Source organism: Phaenicophaeus curvirostris, chromosome 10, assembly GCF_032191515.1.
Source record: "Phaenicophaeus curvirostris isolate KB17595 chromosome 10, BPBGC_Pcur_1.0, whole genome shotgun sequence".
NCBI classification, from domain to species: Eukaryota; Metazoa; Chordata; class Aves; order Cuculiformes; family Cuculidae; genus Phaenicophaeus; species Phaenicophaeus curvirostris.
In genome coordinates, this window is record NC_091401.1 from 7,005,205 (window position 1) to 7,027,076 (window position 21,872).

General features: G+C 40.7%; 1 protein-coding gene across 1 annotated transcript in view; it reads right to left on the reverse strand.

Moving 5' to 3' along the window:
• Positions 1–21,872, reverse strand: part of LOC138724675 (probable cation-transporting ATPase 13A4) — a 40,334-nt gene that overhangs the window by 12,592 nt on the left and 5,870 nt on the right. Inside the window, exons 2-17 of the mRNA XM_069864861.1 lie at positions 19,242–19,415; positions 16,613–16,750; positions 14,307–14,377; positions 14,134–14,214; positions 13,193–13,262; positions 12,241–12,375; positions 11,749–11,821; positions 10,972–11,103; positions 9,627–9,797; positions 9,043–9,200; positions 5,659–5,847; positions 5,281–5,342; positions 4,431–4,581; positions 2,983–3,066; positions 2,149–2,302; positions 1,434–1,545 (exon numbers count right to left, since the gene is read on the reverse strand). Of these exons, the coding sequence (XP_069720962.1) occupies positions 1,434–1,545; positions 2,149–2,302; positions 2,983–3,066; positions 4,431–4,581; positions 5,281–5,342; positions 5,659–5,847; positions 9,043–9,200; positions 9,627–9,797; positions 10,972–11,103; positions 11,749–11,821; positions 12,241–12,375; positions 13,193–13,262; positions 14,134–14,214; positions 14,307–14,377; positions 16,613–16,750; positions 19,242–19,415 (1,955 nt within the window). The remainder of the gene's footprint in view (positions 1–1,433; positions 1,546–2,148; positions 2,303–2,982; positions 3,067–4,430; positions 4,582–5,280; positions 5,343–5,658; positions 5,848–9,042; positions 9,201–9,626; positions 9,798–10,971; positions 11,104–11,748; positions 11,822–12,240; positions 12,376–13,192; positions 13,263–14,133; positions 14,215–14,306; positions 14,378–16,612; positions 16,751–19,241; positions 19,416–21,872) is intronic.

Genomic DNA, 21,872 nt, shown 5'->3' on the forward strand with positions numbered 1-21,872 from the left:
TTCAACCTACTTGCTCCACATACCAACGTGAAGCCAAATGGATAAGTTGGACTGTCTTCCATTCATGCACCATCCTTAGCCAGCATGAAAAAGCACCCTGAATTTCTCCAGGGTTCCTAAATTGTGGTGGTTTGGAAAGTTCATGCATGGTTTAGTAAATCTATCTTCTATTCTTGACAGTAGGACTTGAGCAAACACTATGTGTGAACTCCAATTCTGTTCTCTCCTGCTCCTTTCTTTACACCTGTGCTACTATTTTTTCTGCAGTTGAATACATGCAGTTAAGAACAGAATTTAGTAAACAATCCCATCAATGAGTCACAAACTAGAGGTCTCTCAGGGAGACATACTGACTCTGATGAGTCTGAAAAAATAGAAAAGCTTTCAAACACTTATTTCAGCCACTCTAGTAAGAAGGAGGTGATGACAAACACTTGTATGGCAGTCAGAGGAGCTGAGTCATGTGATGCCTGAATAGTCACTGCTTTCACTGCAGATCTTGTTTGTCCTCCAGTTTTCTTTTTTTCTCCTGGAATTATATACACCACACATGCTATAACTGCACACACACCTGCAATACTTGGGCCATACCACACACATTTGCTCATTAGGTTGGACGGTTCTGTTATGACACCTGTCACAAAAATTAAACGAACCACTTGCACTTTGCCTTAGCGTCAATGGCCCTTGTAGCAAAGCAAAAGGTTTGTGGAAGAGCGGGTAAACCCCATCTGGATTAGGACCTGCAGCTAGTAAACAGAGAGGACAGCAGGTGCTAAGTAACCACAAATGTTTCACAGAAGTGATGTTTCTGGAGTATCACAGGAAGAAGCTAGAAGGATTTGGGTAAAAGCATATTGATTCATGTGTAGGTGTTCTTGTGTGAGGCTTGTGGAAGACTAATTCCATAAGCACAGCAGAAGAGTTTGCTGGCTTCTCTAGAAACTAAAGAGAAAATATAGAAAGCTAAAAGATTGGACCAAGACAGCAGCAGTACAGTCCACTAGCTTTGACTGGGCCAGAGAACAGATGTAATGGGGGTCATCTGCTGCCTTTGCTTCATCGAGGAGACAGGATTAGAAAGAAAAAAAAAGAAAAAGAAGAGAGAGACTTTTCTTCAGCTGAAAGCCTGGATACATCTGAAAGGAATTTTGTAGAAATGAGGGACTGAGGGAGGAGTATGCTAGAGTTATAACATTGATCCAAAGTTAAACAATGTGCAAGGATTCTGGGCATGCGCTATAAGCACGGGCTAGTGAAGTGTCCTCTACTCATTTTCAGACAGGTCTGTACCCAGATTCCCTCTGACCTGATTCTAGCAGAACTCCGTACTGCAGCCCTGCTCCTGGCAGGGGTGTTGTGGTAATGGTACTACGTAAGGCACCACTAGCCCATGGCTGAATGTGGCTGATAAGAAGCAATCTGTGGCTTACCTTGTTAGATCAGTAGGTTGCTTCCCTGCCTGTAGAGATTTACAAGCCAATCCGATGACCCTAAAGCCCTGTGCTGTGTAGAGCAGAAGCTTGCTTTCAAAGTTCAGTGGGACTGTGGAAAAAAAGGAATAGACACTTCATCAGGGCATTTGACTGCTTTCTGATAAAAGGAAGTTTTGGAAGAGCAAATGTTCCTGTCCCAGAGGGCAGGTATATCTAGAGTCTATCAATAGAGAAAAACATCAAGGAAAGTTGTCGAACTCGATTTTGCTCAATGAGAAAATCATTGCTTCTCCTCTATCACTTTGCACATAGGATTTTAAACTATTCTGCAAAGCATTTTACCTTCTTCCGGTATGTCATGAAGAAGCTGTTCTCCTCTAGCTGCCCTACCAAGGTTTGGAGAAAAAATAAAACTTTTTTTGGTGTATACCAGACCAGTAGACAACTTTTCCAAGTTCCTATTCTTGCAGAGAATGTACACATTGTACAAGAGTTGGTACTTGCATTTATCTACCAGCATTCCTTCTTTGCTGAGAAGGGTTGTGTGAAAGCTTAGCCTTAGACTTGGAGCGCAACAGAGACACTCTAACTTTTCAGACTGAAATATCAAGTCTTAGACCCAGAAATTTCATTCGGACTTTCCACTTCACTGCATCATCAAAAATCACTTATATATGTGTATTTCTAGGAAGCATTTATATATGTTAGTTACCTGTTTCTGCTCTACATAACATGGCTATCACTTCTGGAGCCCCTTTTGTGAAGACCTGTTTTTCTCCACCAATTTCCTGAGCAATAACAGACATTCTTTGCAAGGCTGAAGAAAATGGAAACTGATGTAAAATAATAAGTCCTTCCACTGGGCCCTAGGAGAAAAGCAAGTGGATTAGACACTCCAGTTAAGGATTTTAAACTGAGGCCAAAGGATTCTAAGTCTGTCCTTTGGTTAGCAGAAGCTAACCATGTATAAATGAGCTGATATATCACAGTGGGACAGAAAGGACTGGTATATAAAGAGGAGGTGAAATTTGTACAAAAATATTTAGCCTAAGTAGAGGAAAAGTTCACTGACAGTTTTAGCAGACTATTAGGTGTAATTTACTGAAAGGAACTCCTTAGTCCTGTTTCTTTAGCAAGAATCTGCTAGGTCTTACACTTATCTTGCAAAGGAAAAGTGGATGTCTGAAAGCACTCCCTTGGTGTATATCACCAGTAATTGTCTGGCATCAGCTACCAGATCCCGCTGCAGCCCCTAGTGCTTTTAGAGACCTTCACCACTCAGCTGAGTTTGGATTGAGTCTCAAGCCACCAGGACAGGCAAATTCCTGAGCTGGACAATCTGTCTTTCAGCATCCCTCTGCTTCTGGTGTGAGCAGCGAGCTCGCCCAGGCAGAGAGCAAGGCAATCTCTCAGCAGGCAATACACGAAGGACAAAGCATGAAAGAGCTTTCTTGGACTAGGATAACCAAGCATTTCTCTGCTGAAAGGTAGCTCTTACATTGACAGTTTAACTTGACCAGGGATACGAATCTTGCAAATGGCTTACATTGCTTGCTTTAGGTCCAGGTCTAACAACTGTGGCATGTGTGGATCCTTGACCTTCAATCTGGTGTCTACTGGAATCTATCACCTGTGAATTGAAAGACAAAATCTTTCAGAACACAGCACCAGTAGAGCTGAAAGGAACCTCAATGAAACTTTTAGGGCTTTTCATTCCCCCAAAATAAAGTAGTTTGTTCATTCTTGGGGTCTGTCTGATTCCGCACTAAAAAACTCCAGTAATGGAAAAACCACTGCTTCCCTTGACAAACAAATGCAGAGCTTCACCAGCTTCTCTAAGATACTGTTGCACTCTTTCACAGCAAATAGATTATGTCCTCTCGTCAACAATAAATCCTTTAGTCATTACAACTCACTTAAATATGGAGAATTCTTCAGACAGAACACAGACCCAATGGAAAAATAATAAAGAAGAGTTTGCATTAATGCAGAAAGCACCATCCTGTGCTCTTGAAGCATTCCACATATCAGCTGGATTTTTTAATCATCACATGACTGTGAGGAATAAAAACATTTTATGGTGTCAAAAGGCACATGGTTATTCCTGTTCCACAGGAACTATTTAACAGAATTATTCCTGTTTAATTTATAAGTCTGATAGGCGTCTGCCTAAGGCGGAGATGGCAAGGTGATCCCCAAGGGGAAAAACATTCTCTAACTCTTGTCATTACTGGGTAGTTTATCGCTTGAAACGCAGCTGCTTTACATATTTTGCAGATACAAACCAGATAGGTATTAAGTATTGATGTTGTCACCCATGTAACCAGGTAATCTGGCCCCAAATCTCTTATCTTGCAACAGCAAAGTCTTGTGGCAATGCCTTCCATCAGGTAATTATGGGCTGTTTTCCACTTATCCATCTCAGATTTGCAGCCTTTCAGTTTTCATAAATGCTCTTCCCACACACACGATTGATCAGAGAGTAAATAGCAACACTGATGGCTGTTTGTAGGTAATAGGGCAGAGACTGAAAGCGAAGTGGGGCATGGGATTTCAGTCCTGAAGATGGTAGAAATATCTCCACATTGATAGAGTTCTAACAAATGACAAAATCTTGTATCTAGTTCAAAGCTGGCAGAAGTCTTCTACATGCTCTGGAAAAGCAGTTTTAATCTGTGTATAAGTAACATCTGGAACTTCCTGTTATCTGGCAGAAGCCACAGTCAAAGTTGATACACCAGTGGGGTTTGCGTGACATCCACCATTTCCAGTCAAATCAGCTAAGTACTCAAAGTATCCCTAGGTGGAAGTTCTAGCCAGAAACAAGGAACATCTCTCCAAAAGCCTGAGCATGTCATACCTTTTCTGGATTTTCACTTCTGTACAGGAAGTGGCTATTTGAAAGGGAGGGCTTGGGAAATTTCTCCTTTTGGAGAACATGAAAACTCCCCCTCACTATTCGACTATTCGCATTACAACAAACCACAGCTTTACCCAGTTGGTGGCCTCAAACATTTTCACGTCCAACGGGTCTCCTTGGATCTTGCCCTCCCAAACAATTAGTGAATGACAAACTGCCATTGCTTTGAACAGTGGGCCCCAGGGCAGGCTGTGGTCCGCAGGGAAACTGTGGATGTCCTGGAAGCTAATGTGAAAGAGAGCATAAAAATTACCATTAGAGAACATCAAACAACAGACGACTAACTGAAAAAAAAATTAAGTCAGTGTGCTGGTTAAGTCCTGCCCTGTGGTCAGACCGCAAGCCTTTTTCTGGGGTCTTGTCCTCCCCCATGAGCTATTTCTCATGCACCTGTTAATGGCTGGGATACACATGCTCTGAATAGGTGTATTCTGCATAGTTGAGGTCACTATTGGGAGGGACAAAAGAACAGATTATTATGAACTGTCTTCCTTGAGGCTTGTGGAGGACTCTTGAGCTGTGAGTGATACAGGTCTGAGTATCTTTGTGCATGTACATTTCTGGAAATGTAAACATAGGCACTAAAGAAACTGAATGGCAGTCTCATAAAGGAAATAGTGACCTTCTGTCATAAAGGACTGGGGCACCGTGGCAGCTTTCTGCTGCATGTGTACTGCAGCCTGCCCTGCCTAGGCATGATGTGCCAAGTGCTGACAACAGTGGCTACATATTTTCATGTGGAGCAGGAATCCTGTGATGAGGCAAACAACTCATTTTCCAGAGGCTATAGAAATAATATTGGAAATCTAAACATCAGAAACTTCAAAATGCTGTTTGATGGTGTCTTTCAGATTTGTTCATATATCTAGGAGGAGAAACTAGTCATTATCATATAAATGCCATTGGTGTCTTAAGAAGCCTTACCAGTTTCTTTCAGAGGGCAGCAAGCCCCAAAGATCCAGGCCATCTTCTGTTAAGGTGCCAGTCTAAGTTAAAATGTACATTTAAATTAACTTCCCACATGAGAGTTCCAAGAGGAATAAAAAGCAAGACTTATTTTAAGAAGTTTCTATCCAGAAAATGCCAGCACAATGCAGAGTGAAAATGTCACCAGCCAGTTCCTAGATTCCAAGAAATACAGTAATTCACAACAGCGTCTGTTCAGACAACACAAACTTAAGTATGCAGGTTGGTCAGTGTGTTTCTAAAATGCAATGGAAATGCTTGATCAAAACACATACTCTCCCACCCCCAGCATGGCTCCCATTACTAGTAAGAGAGTCACCACCAGAAAGCAGGTACTTTGTCAAAGCAGATGAGGTTCAGCTGTCCACACATGTTGATCCTCTGTGGGCTGATGCAGAAGATGCCCTTTTTCTTCAGCCTCCGTTGGGTATAAATGATCCCTGTTGTCAATGCAGCTGGCAAAGCTGGGGGGACAGCAATAGTGATAACATCCAAAGCCTTCTTCACCACTTCCCCTGTCTCCTCCTGACATAAAACCAAAGGCAGTCATTAGCAAGAAGGTGGCAAGTAGTGCTGTTTGGATTGTCTGAGTGTAGCCTTCTTCATCCCTTGTCCTCTCCTCTTCACATATATCAGGCTATGCTGTTTTCTGCCCAGGGTCCATCACAGATTCATCTCCCTAAGAAATTAATTGCTTTGACCCAACCAAAGGCTTTAAGGCTACACCACTGCTAAAGAGCAGCCTCCAGGTCTTCCTTCATTCTCCATGCCAATAAACCTGCCAGGCAAAGCTCACAATCTCCTCCAAATCACGTGAGTTCAAGCATTCCTTCTAGGTTATTGCACCCTCAGTCAAGCCCTATGATACAGCACGTAGGAATCTGCCATTTATATGGACACTCATCCGACTGCCTACAGCATAGCTCTGGGCACTGTGTGAGGGTGACAGGTGAGACATACAGGATGGTGCTGAAAAGGAGTGCAGAATGCATGAGCTAATAATTTCTCCTGAACTTGTGTTCTAGGAGTTGGGAAATGAAATTACTTTTACCTGTAGGAAGAGACATGGAAGTAAAAGTTATATTCCTAAAAGCAATCTCTAGTTCAGCAGCTTAGAGGTCAGCGTAAAACTGCCTGCCAGTATGCTGAATGTCAGCATTATTCTTGGCAGCTGATATCACTGCTAAAGGATTGAATACCTTTCAAATTAGAGTCTCAGAACTGAAACACTGCAAACTAAAGCAAATTTGCCATTCAGAAGGATCTGCAAACCATCAGAGTTCTGTTATTACTGCTTCTGAGCTTTATGTTCTCATTCTTCCCTCACTGATATTTTTCAGACTACAGAAGGCACCAGTCTGATAATATTTTGTATCTATTTTATGTTAGAATGAAGTGCCTGCCACCTTTAGACACACACTCATAGAAGAGAAAGCATTTAGTGTATCATGTGATTGAATCTTACACCAGTCTGACAAGACAGTTTCAGCTGCTGTGATAACATCAACGTGTATTTTACATATTACAAGAAGCTAAACAAAGAAAAGGAAAAACAGCAAATCAGACACCAGTACACATTCGTAAATGCACTTCCTTTGATATCCCGAGGGGAACGAATCTTCTGAGCCAACTGATCACAGATTATTCAAAATGAGAAAAATTATTCAAAAGCTGAACTGCAAAATCAACCTTGCAACTCAGAACTTGGTCTTTACCTTGGAAGATAATTATTAAGGCATGAAATGATTTCTTGAAAATTTTTGAAGAATTTCTAAAGCAATTAGGCTTTAAAAATTGCAGAACTGCTGTTTACAGCATACAACTATTTCTTACATTGATGTTGATGCATGAGAACATGTGAACTGTTTGGAAAAGGATTTCAGGTTAATCCCCTGGAGAGTGAGAGACCAATATGGCAGGACCCTAGGTGCACTAACAGGTCTTAATTACCTCCACTAGCCTCACCTCCACCCCCATCCAATGCTGATGGGTTCAGGAGCTCCATTTAAGCTCAGTCCTGAGCCTTCAGTCCCTGTCTGTTGCAGGTATACCTGCCTCTAGCGCTGTCTCTTGGATGGACACCGTTAGACATGTGTTGCAGCCCTCATCCCCATCTGCTTCTGACTGGTCTGCCTGGATTATTTATCACTTTGCTTTGTCTGGAACTATTGATGGACTGTTCCCAGCATCCAGTTCTTCCCACCATGTTTAGATGCTGTGTGACTGTGCCCTGGCTGATGAGGGCACTACCTGTGCTCTAGTCACCCTTGGCTCCTGGCTTGCCTTCCCCTAGGGAGTAGCTGACCCTTGCTGACAAAGTACATCTCAGTTCTACATTGAGAAACTTGATTTAAATGATATTACAGAATTAATCAACCCTTGATGTATACTAGAGGAAAGCTATCATAGGCTTCACAGAGAGAATCAACCATAAACCTCCTGGAGAACTCCAGAAAAAATCAGTGGAGATGTGGGTGATCAGCTGATACAGGAGAGTTTGCTTTGCAAAAGTTATTCCCCAAAAGCTCTCAAGGATATTAAGCTGAGTGATGATTGAGTGAAGGTTACCTCCCTTCCACTCCTGTCCCCTGCCCCAAATGACTATACAAAGACATGAAAACAAAGGACAGATGAATACAAAAAGTTCTTTGTAACATCAGTAAATTCCAGTTCTTTGTAACATAAGTAAATTCCAGAGACCAGTAAATATGTACTGGTCAGGGCTCTGGAACATGGAAGAAAGGTGGTTGCAGGGGTGGCCAATGATCTCTAAGTCATTACTAGTACATCATACAGAAAGCAGCTATTTGCTGCTTCTCCAAAACAAAAAATCTGCAGTGCCTTCATGATTTAGATAACAGCTTTAAGACCATTTTTACACAGTACATAATGAAATTCTGGAAACTTTTGCCACAGGTGCTGTCAAGTCCAAGACAGAAATTAATTCAGAAGTGTATTAAACCACACTCTAGGAGAATTCCAGTGGTTATTACAGCTGGATGATCTAGATAAAAAGACAGCTTACTGAACTGTTAAACCTTGCTCTTCCAGAAGTTATTACAGAATACAATACAAAGGAAGAATTGTTCTATGCTTGCCCTACTTCCTAGCCAGTTTCCATAAGCATTTGATACCAGTTAATCTCAGAAAGGGTGGACAGGGATTGATGGATCTTTGATCTATCCAGAAGTTTTTGGAAAGCTGCTTTTTCACAATGACACATCAGTCTGTGTCCCATTTAACTCATGACTCACTTGTCATTATTCTAGGAATGCACAAAAAATGCTACAAAAACTCTGTAAAAACTACTTGCATAATGCTAAACTCTTGGGATCTCCCATTTTCAGAGCTCTAGAAAGCACTACACTTATTATATGCATTGATAATTACATATATCACCAAGCAGGCAGGCAACACACAAACAGAACAAGTAAGTGTACAGAAGGCTGCTGATAAGATATGTAGAGCTTGCATAGGATTTGCTAAGACCTCAGAAGAAATGACTGTTGGGAAACAGTGCATTTTGGCACCTTGGAACTGAATGTATGAGAGCTTGCATACAGTCAAACATTCAAGTACACTGTAAAATGGCCTCATATTCATAGGCAAAAAGGAGAGCGACAAGGACCATGTTTTTATATACTGATGTATAAGAAGCCACTCAAGTGTCAAGTCTCTTGAACCTGGATGTGACCATTTCTCCTGCTTTTAGTAACTCACCCCATTAACTGCAAAAACACACACTGTGTAGATCATTCCAATGGCTGCAAATGCTATGAGGCACATCAGGAACCGGAAGGCATCTCTGTACAGCTTGAAGTTCATGGGTTTAGGGTAGAGAATGGATCTCACCAGATCCCCTTTGGCTGTACTGAAGCCTGGAAAGATAAACTAAAATCATTCCAAAGGGAAAACACTTCCAAAAGTTCTCTTCAAAGAATGGAAGGCTTTAAAATTACTCCTAATTTCTGTAACTTAAGAAAGAAGGCCCAGATCTTTCATTTCAGTGTATGTGACCTACTCTGCTAAATACAGAGAAAAGTTATTTTTGTCTTAAGGAGGATTTTTCCAATGTCTCAGAAGCAAAGCTAAATTCTTCTTTGTAACCACATGCTAGTGGTTTCTGTAAAAGTTATGCCAAGCAAATGGAAACAATACATAACAGCTTAGCCCAGCCCAGTATACTGATTCTCCATGTGGCTGTTGTGAATTTGCCTTTAACTTAATGCAATGGGGCACATTAAGTCTGGCTGTTCCAGTAAGAAAAAGGATGAAAGGAAAAGCAAACTGAAGCGTTGACTGACCAGTCCGTAGCACCACAGCTTTCACTACTCCTCTGTCATCTGCCTTGGTTTGTATGACCTCTGTTCCACAGAAGAGGACGTGTTTTTTGTAATCCTCTGCACAGTGCATTCTCCAGGGCTTGAAGTTATCAGCTTGAGGTAAGTGGGTCTTTGTTACTGGAATGCTTTCCCCTAGGGAAGATTATCTCCAATGAGGAAAAATGCAGTACACCTTAAAAGCAGCCCACTGACTTTCAAATAAGTAGATGGTAATTTAAAGAGAAACCGGTTTAGGGAAATATTTTTTGTATCATGACATCTCAGAGAGAGTATGAGTTTGAAGCCTAGCAAGCAAATTCTGCCAGAGGAAAGCTTCCTTTGCACCAGTACAATAGTTTCATGTAAATCTGAGAACTGAAAGCAGCCCAAGGACTCCAAACCCTGGCTGTACATATAGAAACTTGAAAAGGGACCAGAACTGATTCTGCTTGACTCCACTTGCTGTCCACAAGTTGTTTCCCTAGTTTGAACTTCACGTGCCGATCACTACACTGTTCCTTTAGTCAGCTAAAACATGACATTCCCTATTTCCACTTCCTAGTAAAATGGAGAGCCTTTAGCTCAGTGCTTCACAGCTGGCAAATTTCCTATCTATGTTAGAGCAGATACTAAGGTGAAGCAGAAGAAATGTTTTGTGATGGTTGAAGCTTTCTAAATTAGAGGGTCTTCTGGGATATCTCATTTACATGGAATTTCAGAACTGTGGGTTTCGGTACAATTCAGACCAAGACCAAATTTAAAGACAAGGAACAAAACTATTAATATCTCCTGCACCCAAAATCCTGTTTTACAGTGAACTTTCCCCTCTGGTGTGTCCACTGCTATCACATGAATGTGAGGCTAAGTGTCTGGAGGGCTAGGCAGATATTCTAGCAGGTAGGAGATGTTGCAGCGATCAATGATGAGACATTCCAAATGACTGGAAGAAACCCATACAGCCTGAACAAACTGTGGGCTGTGTGTGGAAACAGCTTTGCTCTGTATCTATCATTTCTTTTCCTGTCCTGCTCACTCCATTGTCCACTCTTTCCTTTCTAATTAGAGGATCCCTTCCTAAATTCTGCACGCCAGAAAAGAAGAAATGGATGAACTGCCCTTCCTGAAGTCCATCTTCTCTATTTAGATAAGTTGGTTCTAGCTACAACTCAGTCTTTATTATAGCAAACACCTGGAAGCGTCCCCTCCTAGGCTAGATATGGACTGTCTCATAATAAAGGTGATACGTAACACTATGTCCTGCATCACTGGCTGAAGCCACAGGTTATGCTGGTATTTCATTGGTAAACCTGGGAGAGATGAGCTGTACCTGTCAGCATGCTTTCATTTACGATGCACTGCCCGCTGATCAGAATGGCATCACAAGGCAAAAGAGTTTTGCCCTCTTTCAAAACCAGCATATCTCCAGGAACAAGATGGCGTGATTCCAGCTCTTGGAAACCTGTAGGTGACATGTAAACTTTGTGCTTCACATATTTCACTGTAGTAAGTGAACTAGAACTATTAGAACTACATGTTGAATAGATTGTTACTCCTTTACAATGGCTGATAAACAAAGAACAACAAGTAGGACTTAAGAATATGACTTCCAATATTTAGAAAAGCCTAGGAATCTGTTTGAAGTGCAGAATTCCTTCTTATCTTCCCAGGAGCCCAACCAATAATTATTGTTCCAATGCACTGACCTAACTGAAGATGCTTGTATCTGCATTTCTTAGTCTGATTCTGAGTTTTTGGATTGTGCTCTAAATACCATGACAATGATCAGACTTTGCATGGAACAATTAGGTACACTCACAGACATTCAATGGCTCTGTGGCTGGCTTTGTCAGCATTGCTTTATGTAAAATAACATAGTTTTCATGCTATATCCTGCTAAGTTTGCACTCAAACAGTTACAAATTTGACTGATGTGCCAGAACATACTTCTAGGTCAAATTAACCCAATCTGCAGAAGCTGGTTAATCCAGCTGGCAGACAGAAGAGGAAACTGCTTTGGAAGGAATTTAGTACTACACATTCTTGGCTTTGACATAAATTGCTATAGAAATGAAACACATTGAAGAAAGAAGTGTACAGGAGTCACCTTCCTTATTTCTGCTGACAGTGACCAAGGTGTTGTTATGAGATTCAACCAGTCTGTGCAGTTTAACCGATTGCTATAAATTAAAGGAGAACACACAGAAGTGTTACATCTTACTTACATGATGCAATTCATCCACTAACAATTATTCCCTGTTATTTGTGGTTATTAGAGCCCTCTTAAGCTGGAGTCTGGTCCTACCAGGAACTATACAATCATACATAGAAAGAAATTCACCACCCTAATTATGAAGAAGTGTAACGAAAGGTTACAAACTGAAGCACTGGAATGGGGAAGGGAGGATACGGGTAAAGAACCACACAGATATTATGATGAGTAGGAGGCCAGGCCACTGCACCTGCTACTACACAATGTCACAAGACCAAACCTCTGAGTAACTCTCATAGCACTGTACATGTGCATGTTGTAACATCCCAACCTTTCCCAGACATTAGTAATAAATACCTCTTAGAGGAAAAAGGTGAGGTGACTCACCTGTCTAAGATCATATACAGTCAAAGAAATTGAGAGAAGAGACATGACTATGATGGCAATGGCATACTCCATATAATCTTCAGCAAACCACAGACATACACTGAAAAGCTGGAACACGTAAAATGGATTTAAGACCTGTTTGGAGAGAAAGCAATACTCAAGAGCTGGCCAAATTTAAATGTATACCAGTATACCCAGCCAGTCCATCCTGTTAGAAATAGGCTAGAATAAGAGCTAATGAGTTACGTGTTGTGTCTCCTGAACACCTTTCTAATTTTGTTCATAGCAACTTTAGTCAAATCAGATTGGACCATCTCCATTTGACAGAAGGGCCAAATAATCTGGACCAATAGGGTGTTATCTGGGGTGTGAATGACTCAGTCCAAGCTTGTTTTGCTTGTTTTGTTACAAGAAATATAACAAGCTGAGAAAAGAGCAGGTTGTGCTGTTAGGATGGAGCTCACACCAATGGCACATCTCCATGCTCTATTTATACCCCATATATCCAGTTCCTGACTGAAAAAAATACTGGCACTTTACAAGGTGTCGTACCCAGAGTCATGAGCTCATTAGATTTTCCTCTCATATACTAACTACTGGTGTTTACCTAAACTCTGCTGATTAAGAAACAGCTTTTGCCTGGAAGGTTTGATTTCCAGTTCAGCTTGTAAACATTCACTGACCCTTGTAGGGCCAACAGAATGAGCTTCCAGGACACAGATGCATATAAATGCTGAGCAGCCATACAGGCATCAGGATGGAAGATAGGGAACAACAGAGAATAAATTAATTTATGGTGATTTCATAGGACAGTTTTAAACAGGATTTGAAAACGGAGTGTGCTTGGTGAGTGAGTATTGGGAAGCTAATTCAGACATAGACTCTGTTATATTCCTTATACACACTCTGCTTTGCCAAGTAGTCTAGAATAAAAGCAATAGAAATGCTTGACCTCTTTGATGAGTAGTTTCCAAATAGGGATCACTGGAACATCAATGGTGTTTGGCCCACATATGACTCTCCTGTATGGGATAAAGATACAACACTTATAGATAAAATAGTGCCAATGTAGCTCAATCAAGAAGATGCATCTTTCAATTGTCCTAAGATCTTGTATTGATCCCAGTCTAAAGGCTGTGAGGATCTTTCTCCAAGTAAAATTAAAAAAAATAAAATGCCCCTACAGTACTTATATCAGAAAACATGACCAGTGAAATCCACTTAAACAGACAAGAGGTATGACATAACCTTTTATGCAAATGTCTCTATCACACAAAAAATCCTTCAAAGCACCATAGACAAAGGAATACTGCACCTAAACCTAAATGATCTAAAATCAAATAATTTTGCATAAAGCTAAGGCTGATTTGAATGTAAGTTTCAAGACAGGCTAAGGTCAGGAGCTGGATTTTCAGTATTCATTCAAATGAAGGTAATTTCTTTATTCAGCAGTTTCAGGAACACCTATTCTGTAAATTGTCTAATGATACAGTAGTTTGTGAGAATAAATTCAATGACCAAAACTAATGGATTTAGAAGTTCAATACAATTACATGGAGTGCCCCTGAAGAAGCGCACACTCAAGTTATCTGTACTGTCTTGTGGAAGCTTTATCTTACTCCAGATAAGAACTGCTTAGAGTTAATTATACAACATAGTTATTTCTTTATTCAGAACAATAACAGTGATGGATACTGAGACATTTCAAAAGCTTTGAAAGGAATGCACAAAATTCTCTAGCTGTTTTCATTCAATTTTTCATGCATGTCCATTTCATCTAAAATTACATGCATGTAACTGGATACACAAGAAATTCAAGGAAATTGCACCAGCTGCATTGGGTTTACATCTCTGAAATCCATATGCTGAGTACTTGTGTTTTAAAATGTGTACCTGACATTCTGTTCGTGGCAGGTGAGACCAGAACCAAATTTGGCATGTATAGCTGAGCAAGTATGGTGGTCTTCTAGGGCTCTAAAATATAAAGGAAGTGTTTTTCTTAGGACATTATTCACAAAGAAGCTTGACTTCCTCAGAGACTTGTGTAACGAGAGCATTGAACTCACCCGACTTTCTGGAACAGTTTTGCATGGGTATCCCAGACATAGTGGATTTTTTGTACTTGGATAGTTTTCACCTGCAAAACAGGGACAACAATACATGCAACACAGCAAACAGAAGTACTCCCAGGCCAGCTCACAAATCTCAGCTAGGCATCCTCACGGGGGTCAAGCACAGATAGAGCAAATTATATGGATAGCAGGGAGGGCTAGAAGACAGGATCACTTATACCATCTCCCTAGTTATGTTATAGAGTGGGATCCCCACTTCAGTGCAGCTTCCCGTAAGTTTTACAGATCTTTAGGTCAAACAAGTATAAAGCAATAAGGAATACAGTCCTCACTCTCATTTCACAGAACAAAGGGAGGACATCACTTAGGCAATGGTGAGTACTGCAGGAAATTGTCAGAGCCTGTCTTCAGCCAACGACTCCCTTATCTTCTGTTTGGCCTTGAGGAAACCTGGGGGCTTTGGGCAGCTTGCAGGCATGGTCACAAGTCCTTCAGCTGCACAGATATGCCAATAGACAAGAATGGACATCGCAGAACTCTTCCTGAGTCACTGCTAACGCTAAGCCCTTGTGGAGCAGTTACCCATTAGGAACACATGCTGCCATTTATACATTCCAAAAGGAATCTGTCCCGCGCAACAGTAATGAAACCTATTAGAGATAATGGTGCTTCATATCAGCTGAAAGAAAGCAAGGCTATACACCTAAACACATAAGTAATAACTTACACATAAGTGATAAAGAAACCAGCTCTAGGGGACTCTCCTTACCCAGTGCAATAAGCTTTACTAAGGCAAATGAAATCTACATTCAACTCATACACTGACTCAAAATGGAGCTATAACCACAGTCATTAACATAACAAGAGGCCTGTAGTTAGGATTTCATGCAATAGGAGCTGCAATATTTGCAAGGCTAAAAACTGGAGTGGGAAATAAGGGACTCCACTCGCTGCCAGAACTGGTCCTTGGTCAGCTCTTGGGCACTACACATTACTCTGTGGACTTAGGTAGCTTAAATGGCAAACAGGCTTTATAATTGACGTATAAGTAGGAGCTTTTGAATTGCTAATGAAGGATTAAACTGGTTGCTCTTTGCTGCTTTGAAATCTGTGCTTTTCTATTTAGATGTTTTGATTGATATTAAAGTGTTGTTCAAAGGGTCTATTATTTGAGGGTTATATTGGGCTTTTTTATGTTGCTAATCTGATCCTCGGAAGAATGTTACAAACTAGTCTTCACTTTCATACTGTGCCAGTTGATTAAACAAGCTGGCACCAAACTTTCTTATGTACATTAATATATACCCACATAAACCAGCAGTAATAGCAACAGCTTTGCTCAGCTAAAGTTAGGTTTATAATGAAAATATCTACTGAAAATTGCTGTTGATATAAAAATAAATGCTAATAAGATAGAAAACTGTTTCCTGGAAGGGAATATAGCTTTCATGAGTTCCCCAATGCAGTGATTGAATGTCTGTAATCAAGAACCAGCTATTAGCAAATGCACCATTGCATTCCTATTACTCACACCAATTTGATGTGTAATGCTAAGCAAGACATACAACTGAACTGTCTGGTACTTATTCTAAAATGGGGGTAATTACATTTACTCAACTCATAAGGGACTTTGTGATCTGCTTGGATCAATTAATCACCTACCTTATCCCCAGTGCCCTACTGGGACCTCAAAGCTATGGAACTGGCAAAGATCAGGAGCAGTCAACAGTGCAAGACCTAACTCCAGCAAATGTAATTTTAAGCACAAATTGGTGCACACAAAGACGAGAAAGCAAAACGTGCTTCATACCCTCCCTGATAAAACATTTCTGGAAACATCGATGCAGCTTTCCCGAGGCACTTTTCTGTTCTATTCACCTTCAGTTGCATTCATTCCTGTTTTCCTGTTATTGTGTGGGCTGTGATGTTTTGCTCCTCACGGTTTCCCTTCAGACACACAATCACCTCTCAGCTCCTTGATTGCTATGCCAGGCATCAGGTTTTGCTTTGGAACTCCAATTCTTCCTTACCAACCCCAATGTCTTGAAGCTCTCCTACTTATAACGTAGGTCTTCTCTCAGGAGCAGTGAAGATTCTTTTTTCATAATCCAACCCAGAGTAAGAGAGGATTTTTGCAGAGGTGAGTACAGCTCTCTAAGACCCCTGGCTTGTTTTACCAAGTTCACTGTGCTCATCAAGCTGCAAATTTCTTAGCTGGGTATGTTTCACAGCTCGCTTTCACTTTATGAAGTATGGCTAAGATTTGCTGTCATCTCCCAGATGCTGCAGGGAATACTTACTTGCAAACTTGGCTTCATGATGGCTTTGTTGAAGACTGAGTCTTCGTCAGCAGTAGATGGATAATCTGATCTACTTTTGATGAGTGTTTTCACAGATATCCATGTCGCAGTCTTACGAGAATAAATCTGAAATTCATCCTAAATTCATATAAAAGAGAAGTGTCACGATTTCCCTCAGAATCAGACCAAATTCACTATCACCTTGGAGTGAATTATTACAGGAGGCCTTTCTAAAGCACTGCTCCAGCTTTTTTAAAGAACTAACCAACAGTGGCCTCCCAGCAGCTGTGACTTACAGATAAATCAGCAGAATGAGAGCAGAACAGTCCTGTCAAAATGTGAATACTGCAAATAATTCACTGACCATGGGTCTGGTGCTTGGCTGATAAGGACGGAATGTGAACACCTAGATCATGATCTAGGACAAGCAAACAGTACAGGACAATCTGAGGTGCGGTGACCATACTGTAAAGGAAAGATCAAATGAATGGAACAGTGCTGTACTGCAAAATGCATGTTTAGTGCCAATATCTTCTCAAAGTCATTCCTGTGTAAACACTTCATCAGAGCAAGTGTGTTAGCACCACGTCTCCCTTAGAGTTCCTCATAAAAGCTTTTGCCGCAAACCAACTTAATGACCTTGCTGTTTTTTACAAAATAAATTCAATACTGGAAATACCTGATAAATAGTGTTGGTAGTACAGTCTTAGAGATTACAGCAACTACTGCAACAAGTTCCCTCATGTTAAGTTTCAGTCCCAAACACTGAACAACATGCATTAAAGCAACTATGAGACTGATATATATCACATTCACTGTGTGAGCAGTTTGGCAAATAGAAAAACCTAATTACCTCAGTCACCCAGGTTCTGAAAGCACAGTTATGAAGCTTCATTTGGAAATGACAACAGAAAAAAAGATTCTGTACCAAACATGAGTCCTTTTGTATAATTTAAGGGTTCAAAAAAGAACTTTAATAGTGTTTATATTTATTATTTGTGCACTTTACTTTTTAAACTAGTACTTGATTAGAATAACATTTATTTTCTGATATTTATCTTTAATTTAAATTTGTGAATGAGTAGATATTGGGATGTAGATTGAGATGCGAAGTGGTGAATAACATAGGTTTTCATTATTTGAACTAAAGTGAGCCAAAATTCAATAATAAAAGTGAGTAAATAGGCTCTTATGTTGCAACTGCTGAGACAGGATGAATTATGAATGAAGGTTTTATATGAAACAAAAGATAATTCCAAGGATCAAACTGATGGTCTTACTTGCACCCTCATTAGCAGTAGCCATCACATTTGAGAACTGACACAATATGAATATAGAGGAAAAAAGAAAACTGTCATTTTAATACAAAAACCATGAAGGAAATCTGAAATTGTCAAATGCTGAGACCATCCTTTGAGAGAGCTTCCTGATAACAAGAACATACAATATGATTCAATTCATGTTTGATTACATAAAGGATCATTTAAAAACTCATTTATTTGAAAAGTGCATGGCATGGCAAATCCATTTAAAATGATACACAAGAATAGATAATTAAAAATGCAAACTGAACTGAAGATTAAAAACAGAGATTAAACCTAATATGCTTCTTCTTTTGTTTAAAAAAATAGCCCCAGCCTATTAGGATGCAGGTTTTTTTCAGTATAAAATATTCAACAAGCAAACCTGTGATTTTCAAAACCCAAGATTGTAACTGCATGCTGCTCTGCTCATTTAAGAAGGTAGCTCAGATAACAGTGGTAGCAAGTGATTCATTTCGCAATCGCACATTTTACAGCTGCCATTGTTCAGGAATCTTTGAAGCAGAACAAATCAAAGTTCTGGAGGTAAACCAACCCTGCCAGCTCCTGGAGCATTCAGGCTCAGCTGGGATTCAGAGGCAAGTCTCAGTTTGCTTCCTTTAGTGTTGCAGTAGCACGCATTAAATGAAATCAGGGTTTGTGTATGTCGCAGTGCTTCAGTACAGTCCACAACAGATAGAAATCTTATTAGAAAACTACTGGCAAAACATATCACCCCTTTAGCTGCAGGCTTATTAGTCATGGGTAAGGAAAATGGAAATACACAACAAACAAAACAAGCAGTCTAAGCCTGCCATCTTTGTTATACTGATCCCTTCTTGGACACCGCTGGGGACAGAGCTGGACAAAGCTTTGGTTTGTCCCATTGGCTAAATTTTGGCAAAGACAGGCATCTTTACCAGGACAGCCAAGCAGGGTGAAAGGGATTTGTTGGACACTACCAATCAAACAGATGCTTTAGAATTGGGAGCATTCTGCAATGCAGAAAGTACAGGAATAGCGGAAGGGAGGAGGGAGGACTGAAAGCAAATAACACAGTCTTGCAATCACAGGTATTACAGATATTTTTCACCCCTGTTTATTTCAGCTTCTCGTCTGACCAGCTGCTATCCTCCATTCCAATCTTTATCTTACATATAATTTGTGGAATACTTGAGAGTTCTTCAGATCAATGACTTTAAACATAAAATATTACTGCAGGATATTAGCAATGTAAGAGATTTCAACTAACTGGATTCCTTCCAATTAACTCATCTTCCTTAACTACACACTAGTTTAAAGATTTAAAGGCTAAAGTTGGCACCTACTGTTGTTCTGAGCAGAAAAACATCCGCTTCTTCCAAGCTGCAGCGGGTGCAGTTTGCCCACACGCTCCACTCTGGCTTCCAGTAAAACAGCAGCAGCAGAGCCCCACAAGACAAGATGTACCCAGCGATGCATGAGGCCTTTCGGCAGCCTTGGGTTTTGTAGCCAAAAATCTCCTGTAAAGCAAAGAAAAAAATCATTTGACAAGCTCCAAGTCCCCACCCAAGCTTGTCTAGGGTAACCTGTTTGTATGTACACTGTTTTTAGTACTGGGAACTGAAAATTCCTGATACTTAAGGGCTGTACATGAGGTTTTGAAGAATTTGAGGTTCATGCGCTTTTTTTTTTGTCATTCTTTACAAGATGATCTAGGACATGTCAAAACTAAAACATGCTTTAGAATGCCAAAAGGGTAAAGAACAAGGAGATGTGGCTGTGAGAACGGCTTAGGTGTTCACATCAGCCCTCAAGACCTTTCAGGATTAGTAGTTCACAGCATCGGCATGAGTGTCTCACAGCCTCCTCGAGTTGTGGGCAACTGTGGTTGGACTCGATGATCCGGTGGGTCTCTTCCAACCTAGTGATTCTATGATTCTATGATTCTATGATTCTATGATTACTATTTCTCTCCAAGAAACACCCGGAATACTACACTATCCCATCATCCACTGCTCTCCCACAGGTACTGTTTGGTATGGTACTATGAAACAAAAAGAAATCACAGAACCTTCTTTATGCGTCCTAAACATGACTAGAAAAAAAATGTTGTATGTTCCACAGAAGTTCTCATCCTCCTCACTGGAGTATGACCAAACCTGTAAAATATTTTAATGTAGTTGTGAAACTCAGCATTAGACATTGTTACGTGTGTGTGTGAGTTGGAATGATAACAAAATATAGGGGCCCTAAACCGCAGGCCACAAGCCAGGAACACAGATCTGCCTGGTCAGCTCTTTCAAGGTCCCTGAGTGAGGTGGCTGAAAACCTTGAGTACATCTACACAAGACTCAGTGCAACAGCTGAGACAGTGCTTGCTTCAGAATCAGAAGCACTACTGCTGTCCTGGCGCAGCAGTGAGTCTTCACTCATGTAGCTACACTTTAGAGACTCAGTATCTCCACATGGTGCTGAATGACAGTGTGGCTGCACCAGCTGGAGCTGCTTTGCACAAGTCAGCACAGACACAGCCTTTGTAGTGCTGTTACCATCTTCCATGACAGCTCCAGTACAGGGATTTTGGACTTTGCCAAGGTGCCCTTGTCCTAACATCCCAAAATAACAACAACAATAATAATAGCAACAATAATTATTATTATTATTATTAATAATAATGGCTGTTAGCAAGAATAACTAATGAACATCCATAGAATGCTTTATATATTCAGAGGGTCAAAGGAAACTACTCACTGTAGCTGTATGAGTAGGCATTATTATTCCATTTTTAAAGATGAGGAAATCGTTACAGTGAGGGAAGGTGACTCACCCAAAACTTCAAAGGGGTGACTGTCAACATGGCAGTTTAAGAGGTGCCAGTTCTTGGTTCTAAGGCCAAATTCCCTTTCTGTAGTGCTAGCAGGGACTTGGTAGAGGTGAAATGAAATGTATACAGTGAATTTATAGAGGACACCCAACCCCAATCTAAGATGGGAGATTGCATGGCTGCAATTACAACAGGTGACCAGGAGAATTTGCAAACTGAAGGGTTAGTATTCCTCAGCCTCCCTCTCCCTGGTATATCTGCAGCAATTGTGAAATCTCCTTCTGAAGATCAGATATTTGCAGCCACTGATATCACAAGATTCATTGGTAAGGTGAGAAGAAAATGCATTGTAATTGGAAGGATGAGTAATGCATAATCCCTGGTTCTGTGCTGGTGTCTTTGCTTGTTATGTGAAACGCAGGCCCTACTCAGTGGTTCCACATGCTGCCTCAGCCTACCCGTTCTGTGTCATGCTCCAAAAGACAGACTCTGTCTTCATAGGTAATCTTCACAGGATTTCTAAAGTGAAGAAATTGGCAGCTGTGGGGAAAAAAATATGGTAAACTACACAGGGCCATAGCCTGTATTGCACAGAACCTGGTGACCTTGAGATGCACATGCTCAGCATTTTCAAAGGCTTCTATAATTTCTGAGCACTCCAAGAGAATACAGCAACTCTGCAGCAGATAGAAGGAAACTCAAGGAGGAGAGCAGCTAGACAAGGTTGCTGGAAGTTAGTTGGTGTGCCAGTCATGTGCTACTAATATTCACATGATCCTATAAACAGGCAAAGGGCTCTCCATTTACTTCTGTCTAATTGTAACCTTAACAAAAAGGGTACAAAATGAGTGTCAGCATCAACATACAGAATAGTACATAGAACGATGTGAACACGCTGTTCACGACAATGACTGACTCGCAAGATCCACATGCTTGGATCCAGACTTTACAGCCTGTCAGTAAGGCAAAGGAACTCCCAAGGAGGCAAAGATGCTCAAGGGAAGAACTCTAAAAACAACATGCCTTCAGACTTCCTCCAGTAAATGGCTGGACCTGGAATAACTGGATCAATATTTTCAAATTGGCAGTGGCATAAATACCAGTGTGGGGAAGAATGAGATTGCTGCTATGTGCATCTTGCTTCTGCCAGTGA